Source organism: Rousettus aegyptiacus, unplaced genomic scaffold, assembly GCF_014176215.1.
Source record: "Rousettus aegyptiacus isolate mRouAeg1 unplaced genomic scaffold, mRouAeg1.p scaffold_m13_p_12, whole genome shotgun sequence".
In the NCBI taxonomy this organism is placed as follows: domain Eukaryota; kingdom Metazoa; phylum Chordata; class Mammalia; order Chiroptera; family Pteropodidae; genus Rousettus; species Rousettus aegyptiacus.
Genome location: NW_023416287.1, coordinates 76,201,844 through 76,215,282, shown reverse-complemented (window position 1 = coordinate 76,215,282; position 13,439 = coordinate 76,201,844). Strand labels below are relative to the sequence as shown.

Below are 13,439 nucleotides of genomic sequence, written 5' to 3'. Positions count from 1 at the left end.
TCTGTCAAAGAATTTTTAAAAAGATCAAACCTTATCCTTTTAGAAAGCCTTGGGCAAGACGCAGGGTAATTCAACGATGTCTTTCAACTGGAGTTTTGTATTGGACAGAAGCATCAAGGCAGCATAGAAAAAAGGAGGCGGTATTTGCAGGCCCCTGAGGCCATGTGGCCCCCTGCACTCTGAGGAGACACTGAGGGGAAACTGCTCCTCAGGTTACCGCACCTCAGGGAGACGGAGCTCAGGTGGTACCTGGGCCGGAGGCAAGGGGAGGGATGTGCAAGGGGAAGCCAGAACCTGCTCAGATTCGACTCCCTTGCCTTCGCATGGAACTCGGTCAAGCTTGACCTCGCTGGGATTATAGAGCTCCATCTCTCCCCCTCGGTTCAGCCTGACAGTACCTGTCCTTCCAGGGATAGAAGCCAATGCTTTGTACCTCCCAAGTCTCGCACTGGTGAAGCTTATGTGGGGAATGCTGCCAGCACCCCTCGCTCTATGGGCAAACACCATCCTTGTCTGTGCAGCTGAGAGAGGCTTAAGGGGTGTGCCCTCCTGGGAGCTGCCATGCGTTCCCAGGGGGCTCAGGAGTGTGTGTGTGTGTGTGGGGGGGGGGGGTACTCCCTGGAGGAATGTCAGGCCTTTGCACAGCAGGGGACATTTTGGCCAAACAGGTGCTTCCCTACACCTCTGTGTGGCTGCCTCCTTCACTGCCTCATCCTCTCCCTTTTCTGGCGAGGATGTGCCTGAGCTTTGGAGTGGGTCATTTTGGGGACAATTTGCATGTTCAACATCAATAAGGCAGCAAGGACACCTTTGGCTGCTGGGGATGGTGGACTTCCTACTGCAAATGCCAGACTAAAGCCTCCAGACCGGTGCGCTGGTGCCCTCTAGTGGAAGGTCATGGTGCAGCGGTCTGTCTGCAAGACCTCTGCTTTAAGCTGCATCTGAACCAGGGGCCACACTCAGATCAGGATCGCGAATGATGGGGGTTGTCATCATTGTCCCCCCATTCCACCAACCCACAGTACACAATGCATTCCAAACAGGCAGGTGGGTCCCCTAGGACTCCATCCTAAGCCCAGCGGTATGGGTCTCAGCTTCTGCCTTGCCATGTGGCTTCACCGCCTAGGACCACAACTGATATCCCCTCGAATCCATGTCACCACACTCAAAGCCTCCAGCTGCCCACCTTGGATCAGAGCTCTTGGGGAGCACGCTAGCCTCAGCTCACCTGAAGTTGCTGAGGGTTCGTGGAGCTAAAATCTGGCTGCTGGCTATCACCTACCCCAGCTCACCCGCTCTTCTCCCTCAGCTCCCATTATGGGGAAGCAGACCTTGGGGACAGTCACCATCAAGGGCATCAGCCCTTACTCACCAACTAAGTGCTTTTAATGGGTGGAGAAACATGCTGGGCAGATGTGGGCACTTACTGTCCCCATCCTGACCCCCAGTCTTTTGCAGCTCCGGGGTCTGAGTCCCAGCAGCCTCAGAGATGGGTGTCCCTGAGGGACAGCACTGCATGGGAATCACCCCTGGGACCCATTGCCCACTGTGGAAATACGAGCGTCAGGGATTGGGGGTCCTTGGCTTCGGCTGGAGTTAGGGGGAGATAGGCACCCAGGTTATCAGCATCTGAGCTCTGAGTGAGGCATGCCCACCTAGGACCACTCACTGGGACATGTGACCTCTGACTGAGGCTTGCCCACCTAGGACCACTCACTGGGACATGTCCCCATGCGTGGCTCCCAGTGAGAGAGAAGCTATAGTGCCCCGGAGATCTATAGGAGGCATTAAGCTGGGGGCCACAGGGCCCTTTGCACACGTATCAGAATGGAATACTGGACCGTGGCAGGTAGCCACCCCGGTTCACACACCAGCGTAGCACATCCAGTTACGGTTTGTTGGAGCGAGAAGCCAGCAGGAGTGCTGAGGCCCTGCCTAGGTGCAGGATCAGGACCTGGGGGAAGAAGGGGTGTGGGGACACTCTGCCCCATGCACCTACCTGCCAGGCCGGGAGAACCTTCTCGATGTCGTTCAGGTTGATCCCATCCCCGTCTTCCAGCTTCCCTTTTCCACACCTGGACCAGAAAAGACAAAAAGGCATTGAAAGGATGGTGCGTGTATCCTGTCCCAGCCTGGCAAGCAGGAAGAGCAGGGACAATCAGGGTCCTTCCTTCCCTAAGGGCCTCCAGAATCAGCCTGTTCCACCCAGAGGAAATGGCCATGGAGACCCCAGAGATGCTGCCCTCCATCCCTGGGCCTGGAAACATAGGCCTCTGTGGAGGACAATGGACTCATGTAGATAGCAGCGCTGAGGCCAGCCCGGGGATGGGGGCAGCCCCAAAGTACCAGAGTTCCCTCGACCCTTCCAGGCAAAAACACTAAGCTTCTTGTTAATGAAAACCCCCAAATCTCTCACAGCTCCTGCAAAAGCCTATCATCTTGCCCATTACGCTAAAGGGAAATGAATGAACAGAGAGACCAAGCAACTTTGTCAAGGTCACACAGGCCCCCAGCGGGGTTTCCTCTCTCCTTGGCCTAACTTTGAGCCAGTCCAGCAAGCCCGTTCATGTTGATGCTTTGTCCTCATGTCTGCTGGCCCTGATTCACCGCCAAAGACCCACGTCTGCAGCATATTTAAAGTGCAGATTCTGGAACCAGACTGCCAGGGTTGGAATCCCAGCTGCATCCCTTACTAACTGGGTGCCCCTGTGCAAGTCACTTAACCTCTCTGTACATCAGTTTCCTCATTTGAAAACTGGAGATAACTAATAGTGCCTAACAAAAGGTAAATAGAGGATTAATATATCGAAGAGCTCAGAACTTTGCCAGGCATACACACACAAACACACCCCATATTTGATACATCATATTTAATGGTAAATACATTATGGTCGATACGAGCAATAAACAGAATTATAATAAACAAATAACAAGGTAAATACTACTACTAGTGCTACCTCCACTTCTACTATGACTGTTGTTTTATTGTTATTGGGGGAAGAGAAAGCAGCATAGTGATTGAGTAAGGGCGCAGAGCCTCGCACCCACCCAGACTCATGCAAGTCACTCATTTTTTCTGGGTCTCCTAGTTTCCTCATCTGTCGAAGTAAAGAGAATAATAGCTCCTACCTCCCTAGGCAGTGGTGAGCTTTCAAGAATGCGAGGCAAGCACTTAGAGCGCAGACTGGAGCATGCCCCATGCGCAGTACTAGTTACTACTACTGTTATGCTGTTACGGACCCAGGTCTGGCGAGGGCTGCTCAGCTGGTGGGCAGCAGTGTTTTCCAGCTGCAGAGCTAATGCAACGTTCAAATTTCAGAGTAATTAGCTTATTTGCCCAATGCGTGCCAAGGCTCTCTTGTGTTTTGGGCCCTGTCCACTGTCCTTGGAATCATGGACAATAAATGCCGTGGTTCCTGCCCTCAGACAACTCATAGCTCACAGCTCTTAGGAAACGAGTCCTCGTCTCATACTCCTGAGCACCAGTAGGGGGCAGCATGAGACGCGTGTCAAGAAAGTCCTTTGGCCAGAGCAGCCCTGGAGCCTCCAGGAAGAGCAACAGGGCTGCAAAAATGTGCAGGAGCTTGGGCGGAAGAGGGCACAGGGCTATGGTCTACACCCCCATTTCATAAATGCTTTGTGCGGGCTCCAGCTCTGGCTGGGCCCCAGTGTACATGATGCAGAGACTGGGTCCTTGGTGTCACAGCCAATGTTGGGGTTGGGGGTAAGAGGGGGCACTACAGGAATATAGAGGAGCAGCTTCCAGGGCAGTCTGGACAGAGGGAGGGCGTCGGATCATGAGCTGGCTAAGCAGAGAATCTGGGAGAATGTAGCAGGCAGAGGGCGGCGGCGGGGCAAAGCCCTGGAGCAAAGCGCAAGCATGTTGCCAGCAGGGACGTTCATGCGGCTGCAGTGGGTGGGAATGGGGTGCAAGGGGGTGGGCAAAAGGGGCAAGACAGCGCTGGAGGGCGAGGGCTGGAAAGACAGAGAGGGGTCTAGCAGGTGGAGCTGGGGTCGCGGGGTATAAAGAAGGAAAAGAGAAGAGTTCTTACCCCCTCCCCTTCCTCCCCAGCCTTGCGATGTGCTGGGCTGCAGATGAGGAGATGGAGAAAGTTCTGGAAACACCCAGCCACCTTTTAACTAATAGGTCTGCCAGGCTGGTAGAGACAGGCTGGCGTGTGAAGGCACCGACTGCTTGTAGTCATCTGTGTTTTGCAGGAATCATGGCAGTGGGGGAGGAGGGACCTGGGGGCTCCTGGCCTAGTGGATTGGCTGATACGGCCTCCCTCAGGTCACGTGTGAGCATGACACACCTCTGGCCCCAACCACATGCTGCATGCTGGCCTAGCGCAGCACTGCACGGCCTTTCGTTCTCACCTCGGCAGCCCTGTGGTGGGCCGTGGGTGGTGTACAGAGAGGGCTGTGGCCATGTAGACCCAGGGCCTGCCCTGCCCAGGGCTCAGAACCCCCTGGAAGATTACAGGTTCAGAGGGCGGAAGGTTGATCCAGACCACCTGAGTCACTGCTGCCAACAGGGTTTCCAAGGCAACAGCCTGCTCCGATCTCTGTCCCTCCATGGAAACGTGGGCTGTGGGAAGCCTTGGCAACCGAATGGCCCCCTGCTTCTGAGGGATGATGGAGTGGCATGTGGAGTCTGTCCCCAGTACAACAGGACTCTAAAGGTGACACAGTTCCTGGCCCAGCCACAAGGTGGCCACAGGAAGCTGCACCTAGGCTCCCTTGGGAGCCAGGGAGAGACAGGATATGGCCAGAGCCAGGTGTCTATGAAAGACGCCAGATGACTGTCAGAAAATCCTGTAGGCTCCTGAGTGGGTGAGCCTGGCCTGTAACTGGTGAGCAAGTGTGTCTGGTTCCTCTGGGTTTAGAGGGGACAATGGCCCTCAGCATGAGGAAATCTCCCCTCCCCTGAATAGTCACCTGTGGCTACTGCCAACTAGTAATTCACTATGATGTACATCCGTGTGAACTGGTGCAGACACCTCGGAAAGCCTGACTTAACAAGCATTCTCCATCAGACACCTTCAGCCCTTCTGTCCTCTGGGCCTCAGTTTCCCCTCTGGTCTCCCCATCCACGTGCTCCCGGGGGGCACAGGAGAGAATGGAGCTTCACTCTCCAAAAGTGCTCTCCTCTCTAACCCTTTCTACATTCATTTACTTCGTTTACCTATGCCTGGCAGCTCACTTCATAGCGAGTACTCTCTAAAAGTCCACACCCCCGAACTGAGTCTTTTATACACAGTCTCAGTCATAACCGGGTCCATGTCTCCTTTTAACAGTAAAGAGTCCTGCTGGGCAGAGCCTGTATTTTATCCAGTAAGTGTGTGTGTATCTTTCCCTCACAGTACCCGGCACCACACGGACACCCAGCAGGCCTAGTGAATGGGCTTCAGAAGTGAAAAATCCTCAATCTGATCCATTCTCATGGTCTACCCCAAGCTCAAAAACTCCCACAACAGGGGATGGAAAGCATCTCCTCTGCTGAGAACCTGTTCTTGAACTTGACCCGCTGAGGAAAGGTCAACTTTCCTAAACTCAGCAGTGTGAAGGGCAGAGCCCTGTGCAGCTCAGGAGGAAATGGCCTCACTGCTGTTGAATGAGGGGTGGATGGCATGGGGCAGGGCCAGGGGAGCCTCACGGCTGGGCCCCCACTTTGCTCTATCTCCTTACAGGGTGCCTCCATGCTCAAGGCTATCTTCCCTCCCCACTCGAAGAAAAATGCAAAAGGAGGTGTGTTGAGAGGCTGGGTTCTCCTGGGAGAGTCTGATATAAGTGATGCATCTCTTCCCAGAAAAATATACACATGTACACAGTTTTGCATGTGTATATTTTAAGTTTTAAGGGGGGCGATCTGGGTGCTGGATGGCATCATACGGCCTTAAATCATGGTTCTGCTACTCGGGCAAGCTACTGTGCCTCTCTGAGCTTCACTGTTTTTCATCTCTGAAATAAGGACGAGACCAACATCCTCCCCGGGTTGCTGCTCACCATACTCGGGTGAGAGCAGGAGAAGGGGTGAGGTGGGATGGAAATTGGAGGAGGAGGCCAGGTGAGATGCACGGAAGCACAGCTGATAATATCAGTTGGGTTTAGACCTCAAGAGACAGGGAGACCAGACTGGGCAGAGAAGGAAGGAGCGGAAGAAAAAAATAAAAGCCACGAGTATAATTTAAAAGAAAGAGAGAAAAAAAAACAAAACAGAAAATAACATGTGTTGGTGAGGATGTGGAGAAATTGTATACTGCTGGTGGGGATATAAAATGTGTAGCTGCGGTGGAGAAGTTTGGCAGGTCCTCAAAAAGTTAGAACATACAATTACCACGGAGGACACTGTGATTGATAATAAGATACATGTGGTTTCTGTCTCCAGACCTGGCACAGGGACCCTAAAGTTCTTGGGATTTTCTAAGTGATGGAGAGGGAATGGTGTCTTTTGTTATGTTAATGAGGTGACTTTTGGACAGTCCGGAAGTAACTTGAGGATGGGGGGGGGGCTGGTTGCTATGGGAACCAACCAAGAGATTGGAGGGCTGGAACTGCCAGTCCCACCCCCTGACCTCTGAGGAAGGGGAGAGGGGCTGGAGATTGACTCAGTCGCCTATGGCCAATGATTTAGTCAACTGTGACTGTGTAATGAAGCCTCTGAAAAACCTAAGAGGGCAGGGTTCTTTAAAAGGGGAAGACGACTCTGGCATACGAATTACTACAGGGAGAGACAACCCGGTGTAAAGCCAACCACTACGCCGGTGGCTCTCACAGTGGGGTCCCCGGGCTGGCAGTCAGCATGCCTGGGAACTGGTTAGAAATGCACATTCTCAGGCCCCGCTCCAGATCTCCGGAATCAGACCCTGAGCGTGGATACAACAACTCGTGTGTGGTTTAACAAGCCCCGCGGGTGGTTCTGATCAAGTGCGAGGCCCACTGCCCTAGGCTACGGACAAGCAGGGCCACTGCGAATGGTCAGGAAGAGGAGCTGGAAGTGTGGCTGGAAGGGCCTGAGCAGTGAAGGGTGATTCAGGAGAGAGGCCAGTGAGCCTGCGGGTCTGCGGCCATGAGCCGTCCGCGTGTCCTTCCTGCCCGGGGAAAGGCCGCTCTCGGCTGTTCTCCACTGCACCCTACCGCGATGTGAGTGCCCCCTCGGCCGCCCCTTACCCTTCGCGGTCGATGTGTGGCAGGGGCTGCTTGGGCGTGTGTCGCAGCTTCCTGTGGAACTGGGTGAAGTCCAGCTTTTCAGGCTGCAGGTCCCAGGTGGCACCACTAGAGGGCGAGGGAGGGCAAGAAATGAGCGGCAAAGGGGGTGACCAGCTGTTACTGATGGGGCCCACACACCCAAGGCACAACCAGGCAGGAAGGGGAGGGCACCCACCAGCCAAGAGCAGGGCCAGGCAGGGACCTCTCACTGGGACTGGAGCCCGAAGTGTCAGGCCTGGGGGCGGCCTGCGAAGCCCTCACCTCTCCTCAGCCCTGCTGTACGGTAACGCTCATAAAACACAAGCATGGGCCTGACGCCTACGCTACAGCAGTACCTCTAAACACCACCTGGGAGCTTGTTTTCACACCTACATTTGGGAAAGACTGGAGAAGGAAAGAAGGCCAAAACCTGTCACTAGAGTCTCTGACGGCAGCACAGAATGGCGACAAGGCAGCTCTGAGGGACGTGAGACAAATCTGTCAGGGAGCAGGAGGCCAGGTCCTGCAAGTTCCAGGCCCAGGAGACTCACGTGCTTCCAGGTGGGGCGAGCCCAACCCGAGCTGGGGGTGTCTAGAGTATGCCCAGGGGTGACAGCTACAGGGCCAAGGCAGAGTGGACCTAAAAGGCCACCGCGGTCCAAGGCCACCATTCCCCAGAGGAGTGACATCATGGCCGGAGCCCATCAGCAAACACTTCAGGGGCACGGGCCCCACCTCTGAGAAACCCTGGACAATACCTGTGCTTCCAACCTGGTCCATCAGGGACCTTCCAGAACATGAGCCACTGACAATCCTTCCTTCCTCCAGACCTCTCTGCAGCCAGCTCACCCACCTGCTACGACCTCAGGTGGGAAGGGTGGGGGTCTGAAGCCACAGCTCTCTGTCCCCAAGTCTAGCCCGGGCTGCCAGTCGTCCCCATGAGCCATCCCCCTGTGCTCTTCCACCTCCCCGTGCTCCATCTGGCCGGTCTCCCTCCTCCATAGCTGGCGGTACTGTCGGCCCTGTCTTCCCCGTCCCCTCAACCCTCTGCCTCCTCTGCCTCCTCTGCCTCCTCTTCCCTCTTCCTTCTCTCTTTCCCTCGGACGCTCGCCCCTCCTTTTCTTTCCTTTCTTCTCCTCTCCTCTCTCTGACCTCTCTCCTCTTCAGTCTCGTGGTTTCTGCGTCAGCCCCCTCTACAGGGGGCTTGATCAGGGAAGTCTCAACATTTACGCGGCCCCCAGAGATCCCCTGAGGCATGAGGCTGGGGTCCCAGCCGGAGCCACGCGCCATGGACGAGAGGGAGCGCGGCTTACCTGAAGGAATCAAAAGTGTTGGCAGCCCAGATGTCTGTGCCCAGCATGTCCAGAGAGTTATCTTTGCTGCCGTTCTGGAAGAGATTGGGGGAGGAAAGGGGTTGCGTTATTGGCTCAGCCTCGACACGGAGAACAAATGGGCAGAAGGCCTCCTCAAGGCCCAGTCCTGGAAAGGGCTGCAGCGCCCCCCCCTCCCTGGTGCCTCGGTTTGTTATCCTGGGCTCCCTGGAGGCTGGTGTGAGCATCCTGGCTGGTGCGCCCAGTAAGAGTTCAGAGGACTTTGGGGCAGACCCCTGGGCTCCCCCTGGCACAGGCCGCTCACTGCAGCGGTGTTTGACAGAGCTGTGCGGTCAGGTGCAGAACCCGCCCACGTCTCCGCCGCCCCAGCCCATGGCTCTCTCCTCAAAGCCTCCGCGTGGACGAGTGGCCACTACCACTGGCAGCCTGGTGGCTGTGGCTTCTCCCCAGGCAGGGGCTCTGCAGAGCCAGGTGCCCTGGAGAGTCCACGTTGGGGGGTCGACTTCCCCACTCCCTGAAATCGGGCAGAAACGAGAAGCCCTCGCGGACCAAGGCTACACCAGCAGCTGAGTCCCTCTAAGTTGACCGGCCCTGGCCTTTGTCCTTGGATGTTCCCGATGTGACGAAAGACACCTTATTTGATCCAACTCCTATGATTTGGCTTTTCTGCCCTCCTTGATGCCATCCATCCCTTGTTAGCCCTACAGTTTGCTATCCATCATCTCACTGTTTAAAATTAATACTTTCGCCTCCTCTAAAGCTGCGCGTGTGCATGCCTTGTGACCTGGGACTGCACTCCCAGGTATAAACACAAGCCAACTGTACACAGATGTTCACCAACAGTACGTAACGCAGAGGCAAAGAGCAGCTCCAAACTGGGAACCACCCAAATGCCCACTGACAGTTCACCAGACAAATGAATATGGTATATTCATATACTGAAATACTATACAGTAGTGAAAATTAAAAAAAACCAACATGCAAACACGAATAAATGCCACAAACATAGAGTGAAACTAAAGAATCCATGGTCCATCCATGACCCCAAGTAAAATTGAAGCTCCTGACTGTTACCTTCTCTTCTGTGCCCCTCAGTGGCCAAGCTCGGCGCACAGTGGGTCCACCTCGGATGTCTGCCAACCAATTAAACAGACTCCACCTGTAAGCGGAGGACGCGCAGGCCTGCTGCCTGTGTCTGAAAGACCGATTCACGGACTAGGATGTCAAGATCGATTTACTGTCTTAGGATTCAGATCCCCAAGGACTGGAGGAGGAATGTGGGTGGAAAAAGAGAGAACAAGTATGAAAAGGGGACCAGAGGGTCACAGAGAAAACCAGGCGTGCACAGCATCCCACAGGTAATTCATCTGAAAGGCAGCTCAAGGTCAGTGTGAAGGGCACATAATCTCTCCCTGGCTGGTCACTCTCGGCCCCTGTGCAACAGGGTTGATGTGCAGCACGGAGTTTGCAGGAACGCCACAGCCTGGAAAGGGGCCCCTTACCCTTCTCCAGGTGATAGACTATGGGAGGCGCCCGGAGCACCTCTCATTCAGGGCTCCAGCCTCTTCCAAAGCAGTGTCCTGGCAGGGGACTGACCAGCCTTGCGATCTTTCAGGGTCCAGGGAAAAGGCCCCTGGCTGATGGGTGGGAAAGAGTGACAGCAGACATTGGAGGAGACGCCCCTGGCATTTGCACACAGGTGTTTATATTCTCCAAAGGCAGGGAAGGCCACCTTTCCGTGCACAGGCAGAACAACCTGTGACGTGCTGTCACCATCTCCGTTTTGAGGTGAGAAAGCAGGGCTCCGGGAGGGACGTCTCGAGGCCCAGCTGCTGAGTGACAGCCAGAAGGCCAGCAGCACTGCGGAGAGCCGCCGCCCTCGGCAACCAGGCACGTCTGTTTTTTCAATACTTTATAGTTACAGGCTCGCTCCACACATTTTTTCTCACGGAATCCTCACAACTCTCACCCATTCTACAACCCCGAGAACGTGTTCCGGAACTGCTGCAGATAACCTGAATCCTATTTTAAATGCTGGGAAACTCAAGAGATCTCACTGCCGTTCCTAGCGAACGCCTGCTCCTCAAACCACCGCCCTCCCAGTCACCTCCACCTCCTGATTCCGGTGACCATGCCAGCATTCTCTGTCGCCCAGGCCAGCGGCCTCCGCAAACATTCTCCCCATTTCTGCAGGGCTAGGTCTTGTCGCTTCTCACATGAACTGACCTCCTGCTTCTGTTCCGACCCTGATGACAATGTGACTCTGATTCTCAGAGCCAAGCAGCAGAAGTGCCAGGACATGAGCCCTTTACAGACCAAGGAGCTGGAGCCCCATCTCTGCATGATCCCAGGGTGCCCGACCTGGACAAGGTGACAGCCCTGGGCCAAAATGACACTCAGCCCCTGAACAGGACATACCAAGAACTGTGAACAAGGTGGCCTCTCTGTGCTCGAGACAAAAGGAAGGAAGGTAACTCCCATGAAGGCCGATGTCCTGACAGGTGAGAGGGCAAGTCTCAGGGGAAGTCCCCAACGAATCCCTGGTCACAGGGGACGGCCTACTTGTCGCGGTTCTATTTGACACAATAACTGTAGCACATAACAGGAATCTGGATATTCCCTCAGAGTCTGTTGCAATGGAATGTGACAGGAATATAATCACCTCATGCGATCTTTCATCAACATGGCACTGGAGACATCTCCTGACATTTGTCAACAAAGTCTATACCCTTCAAGCCTCAGCCAGAGAGGGAAGAACCTCACCGGCAGAGCTGTCCCTTTGTTATCTCTTGTCATTGCTGAGGCGGTGGCCCAGGAAGTGCCCAGAGTAACTCAGTGCTGCAATGAACTGGGGCAGCCAGGACCTAATGGCTTCATGCGCCCTTCCATGCACCCGCTAGCCCTGGGCTGACAGCATCTAGGCGGACCGTATCCAAGCCAACCATGGGCCACCTTGCCCTGTGGCTTCAGATCCAGTCAAAGCCCTTGAAACCATACAAGCGCCTGGATATTCCCTCTGTCTTGAGTTCTGGACACCAACCCTCAAAGCTTGCATCCCGCAACATACACACGCACGCATACACACGTCGCCGGTTCCACAAACCCTCTTAGTGCTCAGAGAAGCCAGAGGGGCAGGAGCCTGCAGACAGATGGCCCCACAGGCAGGCAGACCGCAACCTGATTTCTGCAACTCTACACCAGGAGACAGGCCCACCTCACCCTCGAAACCACCCTGACGCCCGCTCACACCGAGGACTCATGCAGAAGTGAGAAGAAAAGGTGACCAGGGCTCGACTTGTTCCCAGGTACCTTCTGCCTCCTCGTGCCTTCTGCTCATGGCTGTAGAGGCTTTGGCTTCCTCCTGGGCACACTGGTAGTGCTGTGTTAGTGTGCAACTCGCACACGGGTCCGACTAAGGAGCTCAGAGGCCACACAGAGCTGCCACAGTATGTGGTTATACTCCTCTTAGGGCCACTGTGGTCTTGGACTCCGAGAAAACGAACAAGTGTTATTTCTCCCAGGCTTTCTCTCTGCTAGGATCCAGCCAAAAACCTTTCGCCCCTGCAGTCTGCAGTTTCTCCTCGATGCTTGTGCCCCACGAACCCACAGCACCCACAGCACATTCCCCGGTGGTTCGTTCTCTTCCTAACTGTTCTAACTGCAGAGCTGCCTGGGGTGTTATAGCAACACTGACCTGCTGGCTCCCAAATGTCAATGTGCGTGGGAATCCCCCAGGGACAGGAGTGTCACGTGCAGCTGGAGCGGTCCACGGACCACGCTTCTGGAAACACCGAATGTTAAAGAGTTTCATGGGGGGTGGGGGACAGTTCGAATGTTTTGGACATAGTGAGTTAAAAGATTGTTGAATAAATTAGTTTATTGCAGAACTTCCCAGTGCCTTTATTGGTCTTCGATGGATGCTGACTCTTCAAGTAGGTGCCGGTATAGTATGCGGTACTTCCTAAACTCCTCTGGCCAGAAATAATCCACCTCACCCTTCCTTTATGTTCCACAGGGCACTTTGCAGGACTAGGGTACCGTAGAACCCCCTTTAGGAAACAGTCATGTAGTCATATAATGCTCTAGTTCTGTCCTGGAGAGAGAGAGAGAAACAGAGAGAGAGAGAGAGAGAGAGAGAGAGAGAGAGAGAGAGAGAGAGAGAGAGAGAGAGAGAGAGAGAGAGAGAGAGAGTGTGTGTGTGTGTGTGTGTGTGTGTGTGTGTGTTCAGCACCAAGGACAGCGCCTCCATGTTGGTGGGAAAGATGATGATGGACTCCCCATATTTTAATCCCACGACAGTAGAAGGGCCTCTGAAGCAGGAGAACAGCAAAGCAAAAGCCAGCAGAGAGGACCTCCTGGGTGGCATCAGAGCCTTGTTCAGGAGCAGAAAAGGCCCTTCCTTTCACTCTAGAACTTCCTTATCTGTCTGTCCATTCTGTCCCTTCTCTCTCTAACCCTGCTGTCTTCAAATTAAGACCCTAAAGACCAGGGAGAGGCGGGAGATAATAACTAAAGCCTGTGGTAAAGTATATCTCCCCTAAGTCAACTCACTCTGCTCACTTTCTCTTGGCTAATTAGGTTTGTGCTTTAGGATTTAAATGGCCCTGTGATTTGAACCTATTCTGGACTGGGCCACACCAGAGGCCACTTCTGCCTGTCTGGCATTTGCTGAAAGAGTGGGGGGCCCACTCAACTGTTCATCGTCCCCCACCCTGCCCCATGTCCCTGCACGGAGAAAGGATCCCACCCCCCAAGGCTCCCTACTAGGAGACGTTCTTGTAACTCCTCTGTCCCCAGGGACATCTCCTTTGCTGCCAGTGCCAGATTCAGAGATGCAGAAGGCCAAGGAGGAAAGGGGCTGAGGGGTCATCTGGTCTGGGGTTGGGGGTGACCTGGGAGTTCTGCAGGGGTGCTCCCAGA

General features: G+C 54.5%; 1 protein-coding gene across 10 annotated transcripts in view; it reads right to left on the bottom strand.

Annotated features, from left to right (window-relative positions):
• Positions 1–13,439, bottom strand: part of CTIF (cap binding complex dependent translation initiation factor) — a 249,103-nt gene that overhangs the window by 150,995 nt on the left and 84,669 nt on the right. For all 10 annotated transcript variants that reach the window (XM_036230024.1, XM_016148451.2, XM_016148452.2 and 7 more), the window contains 3 exons: positions 8,502–8,575; positions 7,171–7,275; positions 2,000–2,075 (listed from right to left, as the gene is read on the bottom strand). In XM_036230024.1, the coding sequence (XP_036085917.1) occupies positions 2,000–2,075; positions 7,171–7,275; positions 8,502–8,575 (255 nt within the window). The remainder of the gene's footprint in view (positions 1–1,999; positions 2,076–7,170; positions 7,276–8,501; positions 8,576–13,439) is intronic.